Source organism: Sciurus carolinensis, chromosome 1, assembly GCF_902686445.1.
Source record: "Sciurus carolinensis chromosome 1, mSciCar1.2, whole genome shotgun sequence".
In the NCBI taxonomy this organism is placed as follows: Eukaryota; Metazoa; Chordata; class Mammalia; order Rodentia; family Sciuridae; genus Sciurus; species Sciurus carolinensis.
Window position 1 is genome coordinate 67,196,628 of NC_062213.1, and position 22,778 is coordinate 67,219,405.

Below are 22,778 nucleotides of genomic sequence, written 5' to 3' on the forward strand. Positions count from 1 at the left end.
ACTGCAAGTAGTTTGCTCTTAAGAGAATCACATTTTTCCCTTCCATTCCACAAATTAGAACACAAGAGAACATGAAGGTTGGCATTGATGCAGTCAGGAATCCTCAAAGTATAAATAGAAAATTAAGTTAAATGGTATAAATGCAAAATATAATAATAATAATGAATGTCTATAAGGATATATAGAGAGATAAATAAAAAGATATATAAACATGCTATGTGATGTGATGTGTGTGTGTGTGTGTGTGTGTGTGTAATTATTCTAAGCACTTTATGTGTTCACTCATACTACCCATGAGTTGTGTACCAGTAACCTCAATCTATAGATCCAGAAATTAATGCACATAGAGGTTAAAAACTTGTGCACGGTCACACAGCTAGCATGGCAGCTTGGTTCCAGAGTATGTACTTTTACCATCCAGTCATTTGTTTTAGCAAATAATTGAGTTTTATGTGAGAAAGGGGGAAATTTCCAGGGGCCAAGCATTTGGGAACAAAACAAAGCTGAAGTTGCAAGGAAAAACTGATGCCTTGTGGCTCTGGAAGTTGGGTCCATGAAAGGGGGCCCTAGGGTCTGGGGCTGGGATTCGATTGCCTATAGTGGGAAGAAGTGGGAAATTAGGAGCTTTGTCTTCTTCATAAAGCAGGGGACCTCAAAATGTTGAGAAAATTACTTCCAGTCAGAAGTAACTGAGGGATATTTTTCGCCTATTAAGGCTTTGGGAGATGTGGGGGTACCTGTGAGAAGTGGATACCCCAGGTCTCTAAGACCTGGGTGCAGGCTTCTGAGTTACACTCTGCATAATACAGGAATTTCAATTAAAACAAAGAACTGGCCCTGGACCACTCACTAAAAGCTCCAAATCCCTCTATAGAAACTCACACTCCAGGAATCCCAAAGACTAAACCAAGATTCAATAAATGCCTGCTTATATGGACTTTAGGGCTCAGTGAGTGATATAGACACTAAACAAAAATATAGTGAAGTACACTAAGTGTTCTGATGGGAAATATATAGAACACTGGAAAACAGAAGAATAAGGTGACTAAAATCATTCAGGTATCAAGGAATAACTCCCTGAGTATTTAACCTTTAAGCTGAGGTCTTAGGAAGCTCTGGTAAACTAACATTTTCTAACAAAGATTCACAGACTGTATGATGTAAACAGCAGAAATTTATTTTCTTGCAGTTCTGGTACAAGAAGTCCAAGGTCAAGGTTCAGCAAGCTTGGTTTCTTCTGCAGTCTCTCTCCTTGGCTTGAAGATGGCTGTATTCTCCCTTTGGAGACAAATTGCCTTCCCTCTGTGCATGTTTGTGTCCACACTTCCTTCTCTTATAAGAACTCCATCACAGGATGAGGGACCACACTACTGCTGTCATTTTACCTTGATCATCTCCAGCTGGGTGTAGTGGTGCACACCTTTGATCCCGGCAGCCCAGAAGGCTGAGGCAGGAAGATCACAAGTTCAAAGCCAGCCTCAGCAACTTAACAAGGCCTTAAGCAACTTAGTGAGAACCTGTCTCAAATTAAAACATAAAAAGGGCTGGGGATGTGGCTTAGTGGTTAAGTGCCCCTGGGTTCAGTCCTGGTACCAAATACTATTATATCTGGGACTGAGGGGGTTAGAACTTCATATGATTTTGAGGGGACACAATTCAGATATCTACACTTATACACAAGGTGCAATGCAATTTCCAGACTATTTTAACAAAATATGAAGTAAAGATGGAGGGAAACATTGTGGTAGGAGGATACAGAAAAAAGATTTTTTAAGATTTTGTGTTGTGTGTGGGGGTGGGGAATTAGAGACTTTCTAGAAATGAAGAAAAGGGTATCTATTAATGTTTGTAAAATATATAAGAAAAAACTCACTTAAAAATAAGGTCTAGCATGTAAGTCCATTAGATAAGAAAACTGATATTGACAATGAAAATTGATAATCCTAGGAAGACAGAAAAGGGCAACAAGAACTCATTAAAAATTATAAGAATAAAGCTGCATAAATGATGTATTACAGTTAATGTGAATATGTAAAATTATACAGTTAAAAATCAAATTCTCTTACTGAATTTTAAATTTACCATGATGGTGTTTGCAACAGAAAAAAAGAGATACAAAAAAGAGACAACAGAAAAAAATTAAAAAACATAAGAGATAAGCAAATCTTGCCAGTTAAAAAAAGAAAACACAAGGTGATCATGTTGGGAAATGGAATTCAAGGTAAAGAGCATTAAATGAGTCAAAAAAAGAACTTTTTTCTCTTTTTTTCTGGAACTGGAACCCAGGGGTGCTCTATCACTTGAGCTACATCACTAGCCTTTTTTATTTTGAGACAGGGTCTCACTAATTGCCAAAGCCGGCCTCAAACTTGGAATCCTCCTGCTTCAACCTCCATAGTCACTGGGATTCCAGGCTTGTGCCACCAGGTCCAACCAAAGAAAGAATTTTCTAAGGAAACTTTATGCAAATAAAGTTCTGTTCAGAAGATATAGTGCTGGAACCGTGAGCTTATGTATAACTACATGTCATCAAACACATGAATCGAACTAATTTTTTATTGTCAAGTATTAATTATACATATTAATACAGCATGGCACCATGCCAATCACCAACCTCCCTTTATTCCAGCCGTTCCAGCCTCTTTTAACCACTTCTATATTCAGGTAGATCATTTTGAGGAGCTGAGTCTGGCTTATTTAATGTACTGTTTATAAATTCAAAAGTAAATTGACAAATCCAAAAATCATGGTAGGTATATTAAATAAAATTGTCTCAAATATTTTCAGATTCAGTTGACAAAAATAAGGTCAGACAAAAATATCAAAATGCTTAGTAAGTATATCTACAACTTCATATATATATACACACATATATAAATCATATGTTCATATGTATACACAAAAGAAAAATATATTTTCACATAAGAAAATTGAATACATATTAGGTCATAAATATCAATTTAATGGTCTACAAAGTAGAAATCATATCAGTTGTGTTCTCTGACCTTAAGATAATAAAACAACAAAAATTAATTTTCCTACCTCGAATATATTTCAACACTTGATTTTTAAAATTATTTTTACTTGTTCTAATTATTGTACATGACAGTAGAATGCATTTATACATTTTGATAGATCATACATAAATGGAGTGTAATTTCTCATTTTTCTAATTATACATATTGTAGGATCGCATCGGACATGCAGTCATATATGTACATGAGGTAATAATGTCTGTTTCACTCTACTATCCTTCCTACCCCTGTACCCCTTCCCTTCACTCCCCTCTACCTAATATAAAGTAAACCTGTTCTTCCCTATCGCCCACCTGATTGTGAATTAGCATCCACATATCAGAGAAAACATTTGATTTTTTTTTTAACATTCTTCAAAATAACTCTTTAGTGAAGAGGAGCTAGATACTAAAATTGTCAACTTTTAGATCTGGATGTCAATAAGAATGTCATACATTAAAACATGAATAATATAGAAGACCTAAAGGAAGAAGTAAGGGATCAATAAAGGTAGAGGCCGAGGTTAATGACATACATACAAAAAGAACAAAATTAACCAAAAACAAAACAAAACAAAACAAAAAAATTCTTTAAACAATAAATCAGATTTTTGGCAAGACTGATTAAAGATTTTTTAAAAAACAGCAAATGATATTAGAACATAGGGAAAAAAAAGCTGCCAATAAAGATAACAGTTCTTAAACTGCAAGTTAATTAATTTTTAATAGTTTATATAGTTTATAAATAAGTAGATGATTTTTCAGGAAATTTAATTATTAAATATAATTTCTGGGGAAAAAATGAATAAACCAATAACTGTAAAAGAAAGAAAAGGGTAGATATCTAACCTCTACCAACAAAAGAAGAAAGTAGGTCCCACCTTTAAAAAGTCTGTGTATATATTCTACAGAGCAATCAGAAACACAATTTCTGTATCATTCAAATTGTCAGAGCATATTATAAAGGCAGAAAATTTCCCAGTTAATTCCATGAAACCAACATAATGCTAATACCAAAATCAGGGACAATTTCAAAAGAAAAAAAAATTTTATGTGCCAGGGATTGAACCCCAGGGGTGCTTAACCACTGAGCCACATCCCCCACCCTTTTTTGTATTTTATTACAAGACAGGGTCTCACTGAGTTGCTTAGGGCCCCACTAAATTGCTGAGGCTGGCTTTGAACTTGTGATCCTCCTGCCTCAGCCTCAGAAGCAGCTGGGATTATAGACAAGTGCCACCACACCCAGTGAAGAACATTGTTTTTTAAAAGATTTTTATAAAAGTTCATTTTAAAAGCCTTTCTTATGAATGGATATAAGTATAAAACTCCAAATTAAGATAACATATAAAATCATCCATGTGCTTAAAGATAGTATTTTAAAACTAACATATGAAGTAAAAGCAAATTAAAATTATAAAAATGCTGTAAACAAATGTTGATGTGTGTCTCTCTGCAAAGAAAAGAGTCTGAAGTGATACAGGAAACTTAACAGTGGCTACTATAGGAAATGAAGATTTGAGGTAGACAGAATTGGGAGGGGAATGTGATTTCATATGCACTGTAAAATTTTAAATTTTATAAGCATGAGTTCATAAACTACTTCTGTAACTTACAAAGAAATATAGAGTTTAATAATGGAATCAGTTGTAAAAATTCATGACAGGGATCAGAAGGTAAAGGAAGAATCTAGAGCTCCACATCAATGTCTCTCGACAGATAGGTGAATGAGAAAGGATGTCCAGCTGCCTAGAAGAGAGAGATGCTGTTCTGTAGGTGTTGCACAGCCAAGAGAAAGAAGAACAGCCAGAAATATGGTGGACCTCAAACTTAACAGCACAGTCTTAGAACTTTAAAATGAAAGACAGCTGGGAGATCATCCCCCATTTCTGTGATAAGGAAGCTCAGACCCATGTGGATCGGAAAATGTTGGAAATGGTGTTCATTTGTCAAATTCTTTTTTTAAATGCATACATTCTCATTAGGCATTTAAAGTACTTTTTAATCCACAAAAATGTATTTACCATTGTCTCATTCATGGGTTGTCTATTATACATCAGGATTATTAACCAAACTCACAACCAAACTTGATGTTAGCATTAATGTTACAAAGACTTTTATTCCTATAAGGCACAGGAATAAAATAGAAGTATATTGTGAGTGAGTATTAATAATTCCTGGGAGAAAGCTATATAAAGAACTCAAAAAATTTAACACCAAAAAAATCCACCCAATCAATAAATGGGCAAAGGAACTGGACACTTCACAGAAGAAATATGAATGATCAACAAATACATGAAAAATGTTCAACATATATAGCAATTAGAGAAATGCAAATTAAAATCACACTGAGATTCCATCTCACTCCAGTGAGCATGGAAGTTATCAAAAATCAAGTAACAAGGGGCTGGGGAGATAGCTCAGTCAGTAGAGTGCTTTCCTTGCAAGCACAAGGCCCTGGGTTCAATCCCTGACACAGCAAAAAAAAAAAAAAAAAAAAAAAAAAAACTATCAAGTAACAAATGTTGGCAAGGATGTGGGGGAAAAGGTACACTCATATATTGCTGGTGGGAGTGCAAACTAGTCCAACCACTCTGGAAAGTAGTATAGAGATTCCTTAGAAAACTTGGAATGGAACCACTGTTTGATCGAGTTATCCCACTCCTTGGAATATACCCATTGGACTTAAAATCAGCATACTACAATGACACAGTCATATCAATGTTTCAGCAGCTAAATTCATAATAGAACCAACCTAGGTGCCCTTCAACAGATAAATGGATAAAGAAAATGTTGAATATATACACAGTGGAATATCACTCACCATAAAGAAGAATGAACCTCCTTGTTCATTTACGGCATTTGCCAGGAAATGGATGGAACTAGAAACTATCATGCTAAGTGAAATGAGCCAATCCCAAAAAACCAAAGGCGAAATGTTCTCTCTGATACACAGGTGCTGACACACAATAACGACAGGGGGAGAATAGAAGTTCATTAGATTAGACAAAGGGACTGAAGGGCAGTGAGAGGAAATGGCAGTAGCAAAGACAGTAGAATGGATGGGACATAACTTTCCTATGTTCATATATGAATACACCACCAGTATAACCCCACATCTTGTTCAACTACAAGAATGGGATCCTAATTAGAATAAGTTGTACTACATGTATGTATAATATGTCAACATATACTGTCATGAATATGTAAAAAGAACAAATTAAAAAAGTAAAACAAAAATCTTGCGAGATTAGATGTCTGGGATATCCTACTACTTCTGTGCTACATCCTTAAATTGTAATTAATCTATACCTGTGCTGTCCTCCTTAGGAGAAGTTCATGTAGGTTCTCTGACTTAGAAATATTTTATTACAAACACATTAACATGAGTGACAAGTTGCCCAGTAATCTTTCTAACCTCAGCTCATATTCAATCCTTTGGTCCCCTCATCTGAATCCCACAGGGTAGCCAAGGGGTCTTAATTGATGTTGTCACCTAGCAGTAGGAAAAAAAATCCTTATAAATGATGAAGAAAAGCTTTCTGCTCACCTTCTTTGATAATTGTGTTCAGCGAGGTTTTCTCAGTTCCAGTTCATACTCTATTACCTGAAACCTCCTTGTTCATAATAAAAGTATTGTTCCCCACTTCAAAACATACTAGCTATCAGATTTACAAAGAGCAAGCTTTTTGTTTAGTGAAACAAAATGGAGCGTTTGGGGTCATGATTTTTTTCTTGCCGAATAAGGAGCTCTTGTTGGGTTTTGGTTACTGGTCATTCCATCAATATAATGTATTGTTTTACACAAAAAATGAGACATTTCATGGGCTTTCCTAAATAGCCATTCCTTATTGTCTGTTCTCTGATAAGCAATCAAATAACAATAAACACATTTCCAAAGTCACACCTGAGAATTTCTAAAGACTGGGATGAAGTGACCTTTTTGTGATAAAAATGACAAAGCTGAGTTTGAGCAATCACTTTCAGGGTTAAATAATCCCAGGGGTGGGTTCTTTATATCCTGTATTCACAGAAGAGAAACCAATTGCCAGGTTGAGTTATTCATCTTTAAAAAAAAAAAAATAGTTCTCATGGCTGTAAAACAGCTACAGATTGCTTTCTTTGCACTCTTGAGGAGCTGACAGGGCCCCAGATGGAGGTGTTTTTCAGCAAGCTGTCAAGTGATCCATCCATCAAAACCAGCCACATCACCCAGCTGAGTTTTCTTTCCCTGCCAAGATTTGTATTGGGTCAGTTGGGAGAGGCTAGGGTAAAACAAAGATCCAGGAAAAACAAAGATCAGAGAAATATGTACCAGAAATGGAAGAGATGTGATTACTTTTAAATTCCAAAAGTTATATTTACAGTTGTTTTACAGTGACTTGATATTTTTTCCTTCACCTTCTTTTATTCTTTCTATAAATATGGATTTCATGACATTGATACTGAGAGGTTGTTTTGTGTGATTTGAGAAAACCAAAGCTGCAAAGATGTAAAGATGCACTAGAGTAGCACCTAAAACATACCAAGTTACTGTCAGCAAGCCAAGGGCCTTTCCATTCACAGAACTAAAGAAGGTAAAATGGGATCATTTGAAATTACAAAGTTAAAGTGATTGAAAGTAAACACAAACCCTCTAAAAGCTTGCCTAACAAATCCAGAGGTCGCCTGGAGTCTGATGCCATCCACTTTAGCTTTACCTCTTTGTTGGAAACTGCTATTCTTCTAAGAAGTAAAACCATGCAAAAACATGCACAGTTCATCCTAATTCCTGGTACACCTTTGAAGCTGGAGAAACAAGTTCTGGGTGAGCTGGTAGGGTTTTTGTTGAGAATATACAGATATACATACACATACACATATACAAACATATGTATACTATCTTCAGTCATTGTTAAATGCCATAGGAAGTTATGAAGATTATTATTCCTATTATACTTCATTTACTTAGTTTTTCCATTTCCTTTGGAAGGCAGTTATTCTCAGCAATGTCCTTTATGCAGTCCATTAATATTTAATAAGCATCTACTCTGTGCCAAAAACATTGAACAGTTGTGATTGTTATATGCTGAAGCTGTGCTCCCCAACCCATGTCATCCTGTCCCACCTAGAAACTGATTATACCTGCCTAACAATCTGGGAAAGGAGTCACCAAGAACTCTCTGGCACACAGAGAAGACCTCAAGTCATATTAGGTAGTCCAGGGCCTTTACAAAAAACAAAAACAAAAACAAATAAAACAACAACAACTTATAGCGTGTTCAATTATCCTTTCAATGGTGGCAAAATGATAATGGTTATTAACCATGGTTTGAAACTTCTATCAATCTAAAAACTTTGCAGTTAACAATCACATGGCATACCTATAAGTCGTTGTTAGCCAGCTTGTTTGGTTCCTGTTTGGCTGGGAAACTCTGTATTATAAAAATGAGATGCCCCATAGTGATGGGGAAAAAATCCAAACCAGAAGCTTCCCATAGTATATGGATTTTGCCTGTCTTCTTCCTAAAAGTCATGTTCTGTTTCATGATTGAGATAAAGCAATGTGGGCTTGGGATGTAGCATTTTGTAGAGTGTTGGTCTAGCATTTACAAGGTCCTAGGTTCAATACCCAGCACCTCAAAATAAATAAGTAGTTGGTTCTTGATTTTATAATCTTCAAAGACTGATGAAATACCAAATTGTTTCGACACAAGAAAAAGAGACCCAATATAGTCAGAGACTAACAAAAACGATAAAATACTTAGTGGTCAGTGAAGTTTTACTGCTTTTCTTAAAGAAAGAGATGGCTGTTATCTTTATTTTTGAAAGGTAAATATCATCTCTTTTTTTATAGTGATAAGGTGATAAGACTTATTCCCAAAACAGAAGAGGAAACATACACACTGAAGAAAATACACCAGCAATTCAAGGTAACAGAATGTCCACTCGTGGAAGATTTTTACTTGTGGTTGTTTATGGGGCTTTGATGACTACAGTTCAATAATTGAAATTAATTAGCCAGGGGGATGTAAAGGCTAAGAGATAACTTGAAAGAGTATTTAAAGGACAGTTAAGATTAGGCTACTCAAAAGAAAATCTTTAAAAATTACATAAAAAGAGATAAAACTATTTAAAAATTTCTAAAGCATAATTTACTAGTTCACTTATCTATCTCCGAGGTAGAATAGAAGCTTCACAAGAGTTTGTATATTCTTATTCATTACTATATTCCCCAAGGATGCCTGGAATACCCTAGAAATTCTGTAAATGTTTTATTTGCTTTTTTTTTCTTTAATGAATGAGTGAATTTAGTTTATAGTTTTCAGAACTTCACTTTTCCTTCTTGCAATCATCCTACAGATCAACAAGATACTTTCCTCCTAATTGAAACTTTAAGCAGAAGTGAGTTGAGGAAAATAAAAGCTAGAAATGCAAGTTAATTAACGTTACTATGTTTCAGTGGGTCTGATAGGCGAGATTTTGCTGGCAAAGGTTGAAGCTGATTATATGATCTCTGATGAATTTTATGGATTTAGAGTTTCTCATTGCTCCATCACTACGTATAATTGAATGTTAAACTTTAACTATTTTCCATGCCAACCAAACAGGAGACCCTTAAAAATTCGTGCTGATTAGGCTTCCTTTTAACAAGTTGCAAAGCAGATTACTGAAGCAGCATCAGTAATCTCTAATCCGAGACAGAGAACTATTTGTCTAGATGATGGAAGTACAGCTAACTGGAGAAGGTGTTAAGGGATGAGAGACCAGGGATAAATGTGATGACTTCTAGAGATAATTGTAGTTACTATACTTTTGGTCTTTTATCTATGGCTTGATTTTTTTCTCTTTTGTATCTTCCCTTTAAATATCAAATTTATTTGCAAACAAGATTTTTAACTTTGAGTTTACTGATTCTTTTCCTTCTTCCTCATCCTCAGCCCCCACCCAAGCAGCGTCCATTTCCAGCACTGACATCTCTGTACCCCTCTCCCAAAACTGTGACTCTTTTACCCGATATCTGAGAGACTGTACTCGCTGGGTTTTTCCTAAACCTCCTTTCCTCTTCTAAGGACTCTGCTTCTGTGACACTGAAATTAACCTTCTTCTCGTCATGTATGGTCATCACCCCCACCATGTCTTCTTTGGTGGTATAGCTGAACACTCTGTAACCAGTCCTCCAGGACCTTAATAGTTGCAATGAAGTAAAGAAAGGTTTGAGTAGAAGTTTCCATCTCCATTGAAATTGTGTTTAAATATACCATTGGAAAAATGAAATAGCCACTTTTATTTTAGACTCATGTTTCTGAACCAAATATTAGAACAAAGTCTTTTTCTCCAATTTGTGAATCTATTTACATGATAGGCCTTAAAAAGCTATAAAAACGAATTTGCACCAGTTGTACATGTGATGATCACTTACCATTATCAAAAGCAGTAAAATTATATCAGTGAAGACTACTGGGGTTGCTTATAAACTCTCAGAAATCATCACAGATGGAAGACATTGAGCATATTTAGGACTGGAGCACTGATGACCACATATTTATATTGTGCCCTTTTGGGTATGCATTTAAAGAAAGGCCTTCCTCCATGTCATTTCCATTCTGTCCTTTAAAAAAAGTAGTCAAGTGAGGAGGAAATGAGTTAGACATAAAGGAGTTTAGTGGACCACTGTGAGAAGGGAAGTAAAGTGTGCTGGTAAGAAAGTGGGGAGGAAAGTGACAGGAAAAACAAGGAGTTGATTTCAGAACACTGGCAGGTAAGGTGGTGCTTGACAAAAATCCCAGCTACTTAGGAGGCCAAGGCAGGAGGATCACAAGTTCCAGGCCAGCCTGGAGTGAGACTCTGTCTCAAAATTAAAAAAAAAAAAAAATTTAAAGGAATGGGAATGTAGTTCAGAGGTAAAGTACTTGCCCAGTATGGACAAGATCCTGGGTTCAGTCCTAAAAAAAAAAAAAAAAAAAAAAAAGAGGGGGAGAGGAGACAGGGGAAGGAGAAGATTAAAAGATCCATGATGCTCCAGCTATTCCACTCCATAGAGAATTACATCAGCCCTTCTCAATCACCAAGAGCCTGCCACAGGGCTACATGCTTTCTATAAATTACTTCATGTTGACAATCATATGAAGTGGGTACAATTATTATTGCTATTTTACAGATGAAGTAACTGAGAGAGAAAGACAGAGGTTAAGTAACTTGCCCAGTCATGGTACAGAATTGGAACAAGGGGCCAGGCAGTGCCAGGCCCTCTAGGATAGGAGGGGGCCTACCTCTGGCCTCTAGTTTGACTGCTCTATCATCCTCCCAGAGGAGAGAATTTAGGCTAAGTTTGCAGGGCAATGGAGCCTCGTCTCAGACTATAAGCACTTCATATTCTCATTATTTCTAAAGTTAGTGAATGCTAAGCCCACTCTTAGGTTCAGTGATTTACAGGAGACCTCACATGACCCAACATGTAATCCTCCTGAGAGCTATGATTTTTTACAGCAAAAGTATAAAAAGTAAAATCAGCAAAGGGGAAAGGTACATGGGGTAAAGTCCAGTGGAACCCATGCAGGAGCCTCCGGTAGTTCTCTCCCAGCAGAATGGCATAGGACATGCTGAATTCCCCCTGCATGAGTTTTGACAACACTGTGCAACATTCTCATTGATCACCAGGGAAGCTCATTAGAAACCCAGTGTCCAATGTTTTTGTTGGGGCCTGGTCATGTCATTACCTTCTGCCTGGCATATACCAAAATTTGAGATTTCCAGAAGAAAAGCACATATTTGGCATGAACTATATTGTTTGCACAAACAATATAGGCAAATTGAGTTATTCTTATCAGTTAGGGTGGTAGGAATCCTCCTGGAAAACCAAGTTCCCAGATGCCAGCTAAGGAAAAAATTTGCAAACAGGCCTTTCTAAAGATAGCATTTTCAGGCCTCGCTCTGTTAAATCTTTCCTACATTCTTTTTCTTTTCCTTTCACTAGAAAAGTAGTTTTATTGAACTAAAGTTTGAGGTATTGAGCTTAGATAAATTTCTGTCTAAAAGTATTTTTTCCCTTGATGTCATTTTAAATTCAAATGATTTTACCAAGAGATCTGTTAGCTCTATGGAAAGCAGCAATTCTGGCCAGGCAAAGAAGGTAGCCTGCAGAGAAGAAAGAATGTGACTGTATGTCATCTTCTGCCCTGAAGAGCTGATAGGACAGAATTGGGGCCATTCATTGCATACCTTGTGCAGTGCCTTCAGGGGGAAAGGAGATTTGCCACAAAGCCTTTAGTTGCTACCTTCTCCTAAAAGCACTCCGTGGTAGACGGAATTCTTCTAGGGCCCTGAGATTTCTGCCTCCTGGCTTGCTCATCTTGCAACATTTTTTCCTTGTGAATATGATGGAATAGTCATTTCCAGGATGATGTAGCAGAAGGGAGATTACCTGGTGGTGATCTGACCTTATCAGGTGAGCGCTCTAAAAGCAAAGAATTTTTCCAGCAGCTCACAGAGGAAGAAGAAAGAGAAGTGCTCTGTGGGTCTCAAAGCTCTTCTCGACTGTTGTGTTGTAAACTATTTGTGGGAGTTATGTGGCAAGAAATGGCAGTGACCTCTGCAAGGTGAGTCATCCCCAGCTGATAGGCAGCAAGCAAATGGAGTCATCAGTCCTACAACCACAAGGACCTGGAATTTGCTACAACTACATTAGCTCAGAAGAAGACCCTCAGACCCCAGTGAGAATACAGGCCAGCCAACACCTTGATTTTAGCCCATGGAGAACCTGAAGAGAGAATCTAGCCATACCTGGATTTCTCTTCTACAGAACTGTGAGATGATAAATGGAAATTGTTTTAAGCAGCTAAGCTTGTGGTAATTTATACCACATCTGTACAAAAGAGGCATTCAGTTAAGGTACCAATCTGTGTCTTGGCCTTTGGTTTCTTATATGAAGGCTTTAAGTTAATTTTCCTGATTTCACTGGCTATAACCAAGCATGTTAAAGAAAGGGAAAAGTGATTGGATGACATGCTTTGGCTATAAATTCACAAAGTCTTATCTGAAACATGAACAAATGCAAAATGTGTGTACAATATTGAGTGGAATCTGAGAAGGTGCAGTCAAAGCATAGCTAATTAGACATAGAACTGCTGTTACAAAGCTGGTTATTTTCCTAATTAAATTTTATGGTTTTGCTGAAGAATTGAAACAAGAAAGTTAAACAGAAAACCATGCCCCCAGAGAACGGGATCGAGAAAGCACCAACCAATTAAATTGTTAATTAAGAGCATAACCATGATTTAAATAAAGTTATGATGGAAGGGGAACAGGTTGCAGGTGAGTAAAATTAGAATCTGAACACTGTGTTCTGCCTGCATTTCTTCACAAATTCTTTTGTGCTCTGAAGAAAGAGAAATGATTTTATGCAACATCACAAAGTTTCTGTTACAGAGTTAACACATCCCTTGTTGAAGGAAAAATTAATGACACTTCTGTTTCCAATTTTCTCATCAGAGATAGAGGGTAGAAAACTACCCTGTTTTTCCAAGTTTGTCACTTTTTTCTTTCTCAAACTGGAGCACAAATTTAAAGATGTTAGTTGTACACCAGGTATCATTGAGGGACATGCCAAGAGTCACAAGTTCCTGTAGAAGAAAACTGTACTTCCTATGAGGAAGCCTTCATCCCTCCTCCTTTTTTTTTTTTTAATGTGGAATTTTTTTCATCCCAGTATGGCCTCCATCTCTCACTCCCAAGGTTTTTTTCTTTCTGTATTTAACTCATGTCTTCTCTAATTATGCTCCCAAATCATACACCTGAACCTATGGGAGCTGTGGAACACCTGCAGTGCTGGGGAGTTTATCAATTCAAACAACCAACTGTACAATGTAGTCAGTTGGGAAACCTGTAAGAAAGAACATGGATGGTATAATTCGTGCAGTGAATATTCTATGTTTCCAATTTTATTAGAAACTGGTTGTGTAATTATAGAACCTTTTAATAATGACTATGATAATCAGCATTCTCAGATGGACCCCAGGATTCTTAACTCACATCCTCTTCAAAGTAACCCACCAAACAGTAACCTAGGCACTTAAAAGCTTTCACACAGTCAGTTGAATAGAAAGATCACCCAGTGGGGCCTGAACTAATCAGGAGAGCCCTTCAAAAACAGTGTTTTCTCCAGTTGGTTTCGCTGGCCTGAAAGAAATCAAACGTTCATCCTATGAACTGCCACTTGCAAGAAATTGTAGGTAGTTGCTAGTTGCTGAGCATTGTCCCCGCCATACTAAAAGGAAAACCAGGACATCAATCATACAGCTACAAGGAAATGAATTTTGCCAACTAGGGAGAATGTAAGAGTACCCTGAGACCCGGATGAGAACACAACCCAAGTTGTCACCTTGTTTTCATCCTGGTGACACCCTGGGCAGAGAATCCAGCCATACTATACCCAGATTTCTGACCTGCAGAAAGAGTGAAGTAATAAAATCAAGTTGCGAAATTTGTGGTAACTTAGCAAAATTCTAATATGATGACCTTAAACAACCAGTGACTTAGTATATTGGTTGAAGATAGTTTTCAATAGAAAGTAAAAGTGAAATACTGTTCTGTCAATATGTTTGGGTAGAAAAATTGTATTTCTATTTTTGTTGAAACCTTTGTTAAGTAATGAAGCAACATTTGCTTTCTTTGTAATGATTTTTGAAAGCGAGAAAAAACTCCTTCTAATCCAGGCAGATGGCCAAATGAAGTTATGGATTAAATTTCAGGAACACAAGTTTCATATGTGGCCTGTATTTTTCTCCTCTAAGTGGCTATTGATAATTAAAAAAACTCAAAAGCAAAAACATATTAAGAGAAACAATATAATATGTGGGGAAACAGGAGTAGCTTAGAAATATTCTTTCAAAAGTAAGCCTTCAACAACCATGATGGTGGCAATGATGGCTACCCCAGTGACCCCTTATTTAATTGACTCAGCTGGATTGACAACATGCCCTTGGGATAGTACTTTAGTATTTCGACTTGACTATGTTTCCTTTCTATTTTTAAGACTTGCCAGTTCTCAAAACAACCTGTTTTGAGACTAATTTTTACATTTTAAAAGTAATTCCTCTTGTTGGGTAGTAGAAAACACTTACACACCTAACATACTTAAGAGAACAGTTTGAGAGTTTGGGTCTGGCACAATCTTTCAGAGAAGATGATCTTGACTGGGCTCCTTCATGCATCTGACCTCATCTGTCATTGCCTCATATGCACATTTAGTGATTGGCAGACTGAAGGCTGGGATCATGTCTCATGATTTATCTAGTTAACTCTAGATGATTTGCTGGGGAGTCACAGGGGTCCCAAAATGTCAAAGAACATATTTACAAAACTCCCTTAAATGCAAGTGAATGCTGTCATTTCTTCCATATTCCACTAGCTAAAGGAAATCATGAAGTTGGAGTGGAGGAATAGGCTCTATTGCTTGATGAGAGAATTGTAAGGTGTGAATACAGAGAGGGGAAGAATTTATGGTCATTGTAATCTATCACATCCTCTATTCCCTACCACAACCACCACCACCACCACCACTCACACACACACATTCCAATTCCAAATTGTCACCAAATTCCAGATGGAAAATGACAGCTGCCTAACCTCTCTGCAGTCTCACTACCACTGCCTGAGTTCTGGCCCTGATCATCATGAGCCTGAATTGCACTCATCTCCCACATGTCTTTTCTGTAGCCCTCACAGATGGCATCCATTCATTCTCCACATCGCAGCCAGGATCATCTTTCTGAAATGAAAACCTCTTTATCACCTTTTAAGTGTTCCCCATTTTTGACAGTACTAATTCCCACCCCAGGCGTCACACAGAAACCCATAGGAACCTTTTTTTTTTTTTTTTGTACCAGGGACTGAATTCAGGGACACTCGACTACTGAGTCACATCCACTCCCCTTTGTATATTTTATTTATAGACAGGATCTCACTGAGTTGTTTAGGGCCTTGCTAAATTGCTGAGGTTGACTTTTTTTATTGTAAACAAATGGGGTACATCTTGTTTCTCTGTTTGTACATGAAATAGAGGCATACCATTTGTGTAATCATACATTTACATAGGGTAATGGTGTTTGATTCATTCTGTTATTTTTTCTTCCTCCCACCCCTCCCACCCCTCTTTTCCTTCTCTACAGTCCCTCCTTCCTCCATTCCTGCCTCTCTCCTACCCCCCATCATGTATCAAAATCCGCTTATCAGCGAGATCATTCATCCTTTGTTTTTTTGAGATTGGCTTATCTCACTTAGCATGATATTCTCCAACTGCATTCATTTGCCTGCAAATGCCATAATTTTATTATTCTTTATGGCTGAGTAATATTCCATTGCATGTGTGTGTGTGTGTGTGTGTGTGTGTGTGTGTGTGTGTATCACAGTTTCTTTATCCATTCATCAATTGAGGGGCATCTAGGTTGGTTCCACAATCTGGCTATTGTGAATTGAGCAGCTATGAACATTGATGTGGCTGTATCACTGCAGTATTCTGATTTCAAGTCCTTTGGGTATAGACTGAGGAGTGGGATAGCTGGGTCAAATGGTGGTTCCATTCCAAGTTTTCGAAGGAATCTCCACACTGCTTTCCAGAGTGGCTGCACTACTTTGCAACCCCACCAGCAATGTATGAGTGTACCTTTTTCCCTACATTCTCTTCAACACCTATTGTTGCTTGTATTCTTGATAATTGCCATTCTAATTGGGGTGAGATGAAATCTTAGGGTAGTTTTGATTTGCATTTCTCTTATTACTAGAGATGTTGAACATTTTTTCATATATCTGTTGATTGCTTGTAGATCTTTTTCTGTGAAGTGTCTGTTCATTTCCTTAGCCCATTTGTTGATTGGGTTATTTATATTCTTGGTGTGGAGTTTTTTGAGTTCTATATAGATTCTGGAAATTAGTGCTCTATCTGAAGTATGTGTGGCAAAGATTTTCTCCCACTCTGTAGGCTCTCTCTTCACATTGCTGGTAGTTTCCCTTGCTGAGAGAAGGCTATTCAGTTTGAATCTATCCCAGTTATTGATTCTTGCTTTTATTTCTTGTGCTATGGGAGTCCTGTTAAGGAAGTCTGATCCTAAGCCGACATGTTGAAGATTTGGACCTACTTTTTCTTCTATAAGATGCAGGGTCTCTGGTCTGATTCCGAGGTCCTTGATCCATTTTGAGTTGAGTTTTGTGTAGGGTGAGAGATAGGGGTTTAGTTTCATTCTGTTGCATATGGATTTTCCAGTTTTCCCAGCACTTTGTTGAAGAGACTGTCTTTTCTCCATTGCATGTTTTTGGCCCTTTGTCTAGTATGTGAAAATTGTATTTATTTGGGTTTGTGTCCGTGTCCTCTATTCTGTAACATTGGGTCTACCTGTCTATTTTGGTACCAATACCATGCCATTTTTGTTATTATTGCTTTATAGTATACTTGAAGTTCTGATATTGCGATACCCCCTGTTTCACTCTTCCTGCTAAGGATTGCTTTAGCTATTCTGGGTTTCTTATTCTTCCAGATGAATTTCATGATTGCTTGCTTTATTTCTGTGAGGTACGTCATTGGGATTTTAGTTGGAATTGCATTGAATCTGTATAGCACTTTTGGTAGTATGACCATTTTGACAATATTAATTCTGCCTATCCGAGAACTTGGGAGATCTTTCCATCTTCTAAGGTTTTCTTTAATTTCTTTCTTTAGTGTTCTGTAGTTCTCATTGTAGAGGTCTTTCACCTCTTTTCTGACATTGATTCCCAAGTATTTTATTTTTTTCAAAGCTATTGTGAATGGGGTAGTTTTCCTAACTTCTCTTTCAGAGGATTCATCGCTTACGTATAAAAATACATTAGATTTATGAGCATTGATTTTATATCTACTTTACTACATCTTATAGCTACTTTACTAAATTCACTTATGAGTTCTGAAAGTTTTCTGGTGGAATTTCCAGGTTCCTCTAAATATATAATCATGTCATCAGCAAATAGGGATAGTTTGAGTTCTCCTTTTCCTATTTGTATCCCTTTAATTTCTTTGGTCTGTCTACTTGATCTGGCTAGAGTTTCAAGGACAATGTAGAATAGAAGTGGTAAAAGAGGGCATCCCTGCCTTGTTCCAGTTTGTAGGGGGAATGCTTTCAGTTTTTCACCATTTAGAATGATATTGGCCATGGGCTTAGCATAGATGGCCTTTACAATGTTAAGGAATGTTCCCACTATCCCAATTTTTTCTGGTGTTTTGAGCATGAAGGGATGCTGTATTTTATCAAATGCTTTTTCTGCACCTATCAAAATAATCATCTGATTCTTGACTTTAAGTCTGTTGATAGGTGAATTACATTTACTGATTGCTGAATGTTGAACCAACCTTGCATCCCTGGAATAAAACTCACTTGATCATGGTGCACTATCTTTTTAATATATTTTTATATGCAATTTGCTAAAATTTTGTTGAGAATTTTTGCGTTGATGTTCATTAAGGATATTGGTCTGAAATTTTCTTTCCTCAATGCATCTCTGTCTGGTTTAGGTATCAGGGTGATATTGGCTTCATAGAATGAGTTTGGGAGTATTCCCTCCTCTTCTCTTTCATGGAATACTTTGAGGATTATTGGAATGAGCTCTTCTTCGAAGGTCTTGTAGAACTTGACTGAGAACCCATCTGGTCCCGGACTTTTCTTTGTTGGTAGGCTTTTGATGACTTCTTCTAATTCATTACTTGAAATTGATTTATTTAAATTCTGTATGTCCTCCTGGTTCAGCTTAGGTAATTCGTGTCTCTAGATATGTCTCTAGATACCTGTTGATGTCTTCAAGATTTTCTATTTTGTTGGAGCATAGATTTTCAAAATAGCTTTGAATTACGTTTTGTATTTTAATCCTGTCTGTTGTGATATTTCCTTGTTCATTCCAAATTTTAGTAATTTGAGTTTTCTCTCTCCTTCTCTTTGTTAGTGTGGCTAAGGGCTTATCAATTTTGGTTATTTTTTCACAGAACCAACTTTTTATTTTGTCAATTTTTTTGATTGTTTCTTTTGTTTCAATTTCAATGATTTCAGCTGATTTTAACCATTTCCTATCTTCTACTATTTTTGGTGTTACTCTGTTCTTCTTTTTCTAAGGCTTTGAGCTGTAGTGGTAGGTCATTTATTTGTTGATTTTTTTTCTTCTTTTATTGAATGTGTGCCATGAAATAAATTTTCCTCTAAGTACTACTTTCATAGTGTCCCAGAGATTTTGTTCTCATTTACCTCTAAGGAATTTTAAATTTCTTTCCTGATGTCTTCTGTTATCCATTCATCATACAATAGCGTATTATTTAATCTCCAGGTTTTAGAGTAGTTTCTGTTTTTTATTCTGTCATTTGTTTCTTATTTCAATCCATTATGATCTGATAGAATACAAGGTACTATATCTTCTTATATTTGCTAACAGTATCTTTGTGGCATAATATACAGTCTATTTTAGACAAGGATCCATGTGCTGCTGAGAAGAAAATTTATTTGCTCTTCATTGGATGGTATATTCTATATATGTCTATTAAGTCTAAATTATTGATTGTGTTATTGAGATCTGTGGTTTCTTTGTTCAATTTTTGATTGGAAGATCTGTCCATTAGAGAGAGAGGTGTGTTAAAGTCACCTAGTATTATTGTGTTGTTGTGTATTTGATTCCTGGAATTGAGAAGGATTTTTTTCACGTACATGGATGAGCCACTGTTTGGGGCATAGATATTTATGATTGTTATATCTTGCTGATTTATGCTTCCCTTAACCAGTATGAAATGTCCTTCTTTATCCCTTCTGACTAACTTTGACTTGAAGTCCACATTATCTGATATGAGGATGGATACTCCACCTTTTTTGCTGAGTCCATGTGCCTGGTTTGTTTTTTCCCATCCTTTCACCTTTAGTCTGTGGGCATCTCTTTCTATGAGATGAATCTCTTACAGGCAGAATATTGTTGGATCTTTCTTTTAAATCCAATCCTCCAGTCTATGCCTTTTGATTGATGAGTTCAGGCCATTAACATTCAGGGTTATTATTGAGATATGATTTGTGTTCCTGGTCATTTGACTCTTTTTTGTTTTTTGACACAACTTGGTTTCTCCTTTAGTTGGCTATTCCGTTAGGCTAGTTCCTACCTTTGCCAATTTACATCATTGTTTTTCATCTCTTCCTCATGGAATATTTTGCTGAGATGCTCTGTAGTGCTGGCTTTCTTTTCATAAATTCTTTTAGCTTTTGTTTATCATGGAAGGATTTTATTTTGTCATCAAATCTGAAGGTAAGTTTTGCTGTGTATAAGATTCTTGGTTGGCATCCATTTTCTTTCAGAGCTTGAAAAATGTTGTTCCAGGCCCTTCTAGCTTTTAGGGTCTGGGTTGAAAAATCTGCTAATATCCATATTGGTTTCCCCCTGAATGTAATTTGATTTTTTTCTCTCACAGCCTTTAAAATTCTGTCTTTATTTTGTATGTTAGGCATTTTCATTACAATGTGCCTTGGTTTGGATCTGTTGTGATTTTGTGCATTTGGTGTTCTGTAAGCCTCTTGTATTTGATTTTCCATTTCATTCTTCAGGCTTGGGAAATTTTCTGATATTATTTCATTGAATAGGTTGTTCATTCCTTTGGTTTGTTTCTCTAAGCCTTCCTCAATCCCAATAATTCTTAAATTTGGTCTTTTCATGATGTCCCATAATTCTTGTAGATTCTGTTCATGATTTCTTACAATCTTCTCTGTTTGGTCAACTTTGTTTTCAAGATTAAATATTTTTTCTTCAATATCTGAGATTCTGTCTTCCAGGTGTTCTATCCTATTGGTTATGCTTTCTATGGAGTTTTTAATTTGGTTTATTGTTTCCTTCATTTCAAGGATTTCTGTCTGTTTTTTTTTTCAGTATCTCTAACTCTGTATTGAAATGATCTTTTGCTTCCTGTATTTGCTCTTTTAATTGTCGATTGGTGCAATCATCCAAAGCCTGCATTTGCACTTTCATCTCATCATTTGCTTCTCTGATCATTTTAATTATGTACATTCTGAACTCCCTTTCTGACATTTCTTCTGCCATGCTGTCATTGGATTTTATTGGTGTAGCATCTAGGTTTGTTTGGGACATTTTCTTCCCTTATTTTCTCATATTGCTCAGGTATCTACCCCTCTAGTAGTGAAACTCTGAGATATTGCATATTTCCTCTATGGACTTATGGTGTCCCTGTAGGTGTCCAATAACTCACCTCCTAGCCTTCAGTAGCCTGAAGTCTTGGAGGAACTTGATAATGTAGTGCTCCACAAGGAAATTGCCCCTCTAGGATTGGTGGCCTTCAGGTGGGGTATATTCCCTGCTAGTGGGCAGAGGCACCTCCACTTGTTGATCCATGGTCAGCCAAAGGGGGACTAGACCACAGGCTGGGCATGGCTGGTCTGGGCCTGTGTCTCTGGTTCTACCACCCTGGTGGGAAAGCCTCTTCTGCCAGGGAAGACTCACCCAGTGGGGAAGTCTCACTGGGCAGCTATCCTCTGAGAAGTTCCCTTTGGTCCAGAACTAGCACCTGGGCTGGGGAGCCTGATCCTGCGAGGGACTCTCTCACTTAATGGCCGTCCTCTGCGACATTCCCTGGGGTCCGGACCTACCTCCTGGGCCAGGGAGCCTCACCCTGCGCTGAAACCTCTTACTGGGCGGCCCTCCTCCGAGAAGTTGCCTGCAGTCCACTCCTGCCGCCCGGGTCTGGGACCCTCACTCTGCACCAAAGCCTCTCGCTGGGCGGCCCTCCTCTACAATGCTCCCGGTTGTCCGGGTTCACCACTCCAGCAGGGGACTCTCACTGGGCAACTCTACTCCACAAAGTTCCCTGCATTCTGGGACTACCGCCCCATCTGGGGAGCCATGCCCAGTAGGAGAGACTCACCCAGCAGCTCTGAGTTGGTCCCAAGTCTCTTAATACCTCCTTTTCTTGAATCCTGAGTCCTGGAGCAACAGTCACCCTCTAGTCCACCATCTTGAAAACCATCCTGAGGTTGACTTTGAATTCTCAATCCTCTTGCCTCAGCTTCCCTAGCTGCTGGGATTACAGGGAAGCGCCACCGCTCCCGGCCCTAGGAATCTTTGTATGAAAGGCTGACATTAGTCCGAGTGCCAGAGATCTGGTTCAGTTGCTAAGTGAGGCTTGATTATTTATTTTTGTTTTTTTTTTTAAACTCCCTAGGGATTTTATATGTGACCAAGGGGGTAGACCACTGGCTTAGGGTAGACTCTCAGGTGTGACACACGTGGCCCATCAAGATGACACTTCTCTACTTCTCTAATACTTCTTAGCATCTGTCCCTATCCTTGACTTAGCACTCCACACACTAACCATACTCAGCTAATTGTAATTTCTCACCAAGGTGCATTTCTCAAATTGACCTCCTGTCTGGAATGCTTTTTTCTTCTTTGCCCATGTGATGAATATCACTCATCTTTGGAGCACAAGACTAAAGCATCAGGTTCTTAAGTTCTGACACCAAATTCTACAGACACCTCTATCCTAGCACCCTTATCACTTTGCACTTTCTCACCAACAAACTGAGTTTCTTAAGGATCTGAAACTTAATGTGTTTCTGATTTCATGTGGTGTTAGAGGGAGGCAATGACTGACCCTTCAGCTGGTGCTAGAAGGGGTTTATAGTGCAGGAACACAGCCTCACTGAGGCTTAAAAGAGACCATTATTCCTTCATGATCCATCTCTCAAGTTTTACTTTTTTCCCCCTGTTCCTTATAAGTCACCTTTATATT

The 22,778-nt window shown here is 37.5% G+C and overlaps 1 protein-coding gene across 1 annotated transcript in view; it reads left to right on the top strand.

Annotated features, from left to right (window-relative positions):
• Positions 1–22,778, top strand: part of Cpa6 (carboxypeptidase A6) — a 330,677-nt gene that overhangs the window by 116,492 nt on the left and 191,407 nt on the right. The window contains exon 2 of the mRNA XM_047519692.1: positions 8,850–8,925. Coding sequence (XP_047375648.1) covers positions 8,850–8,925 — 76 coding nt within the window. The remainder of the gene's footprint in view (positions 1–8,849; positions 8,926–22,778) is intronic.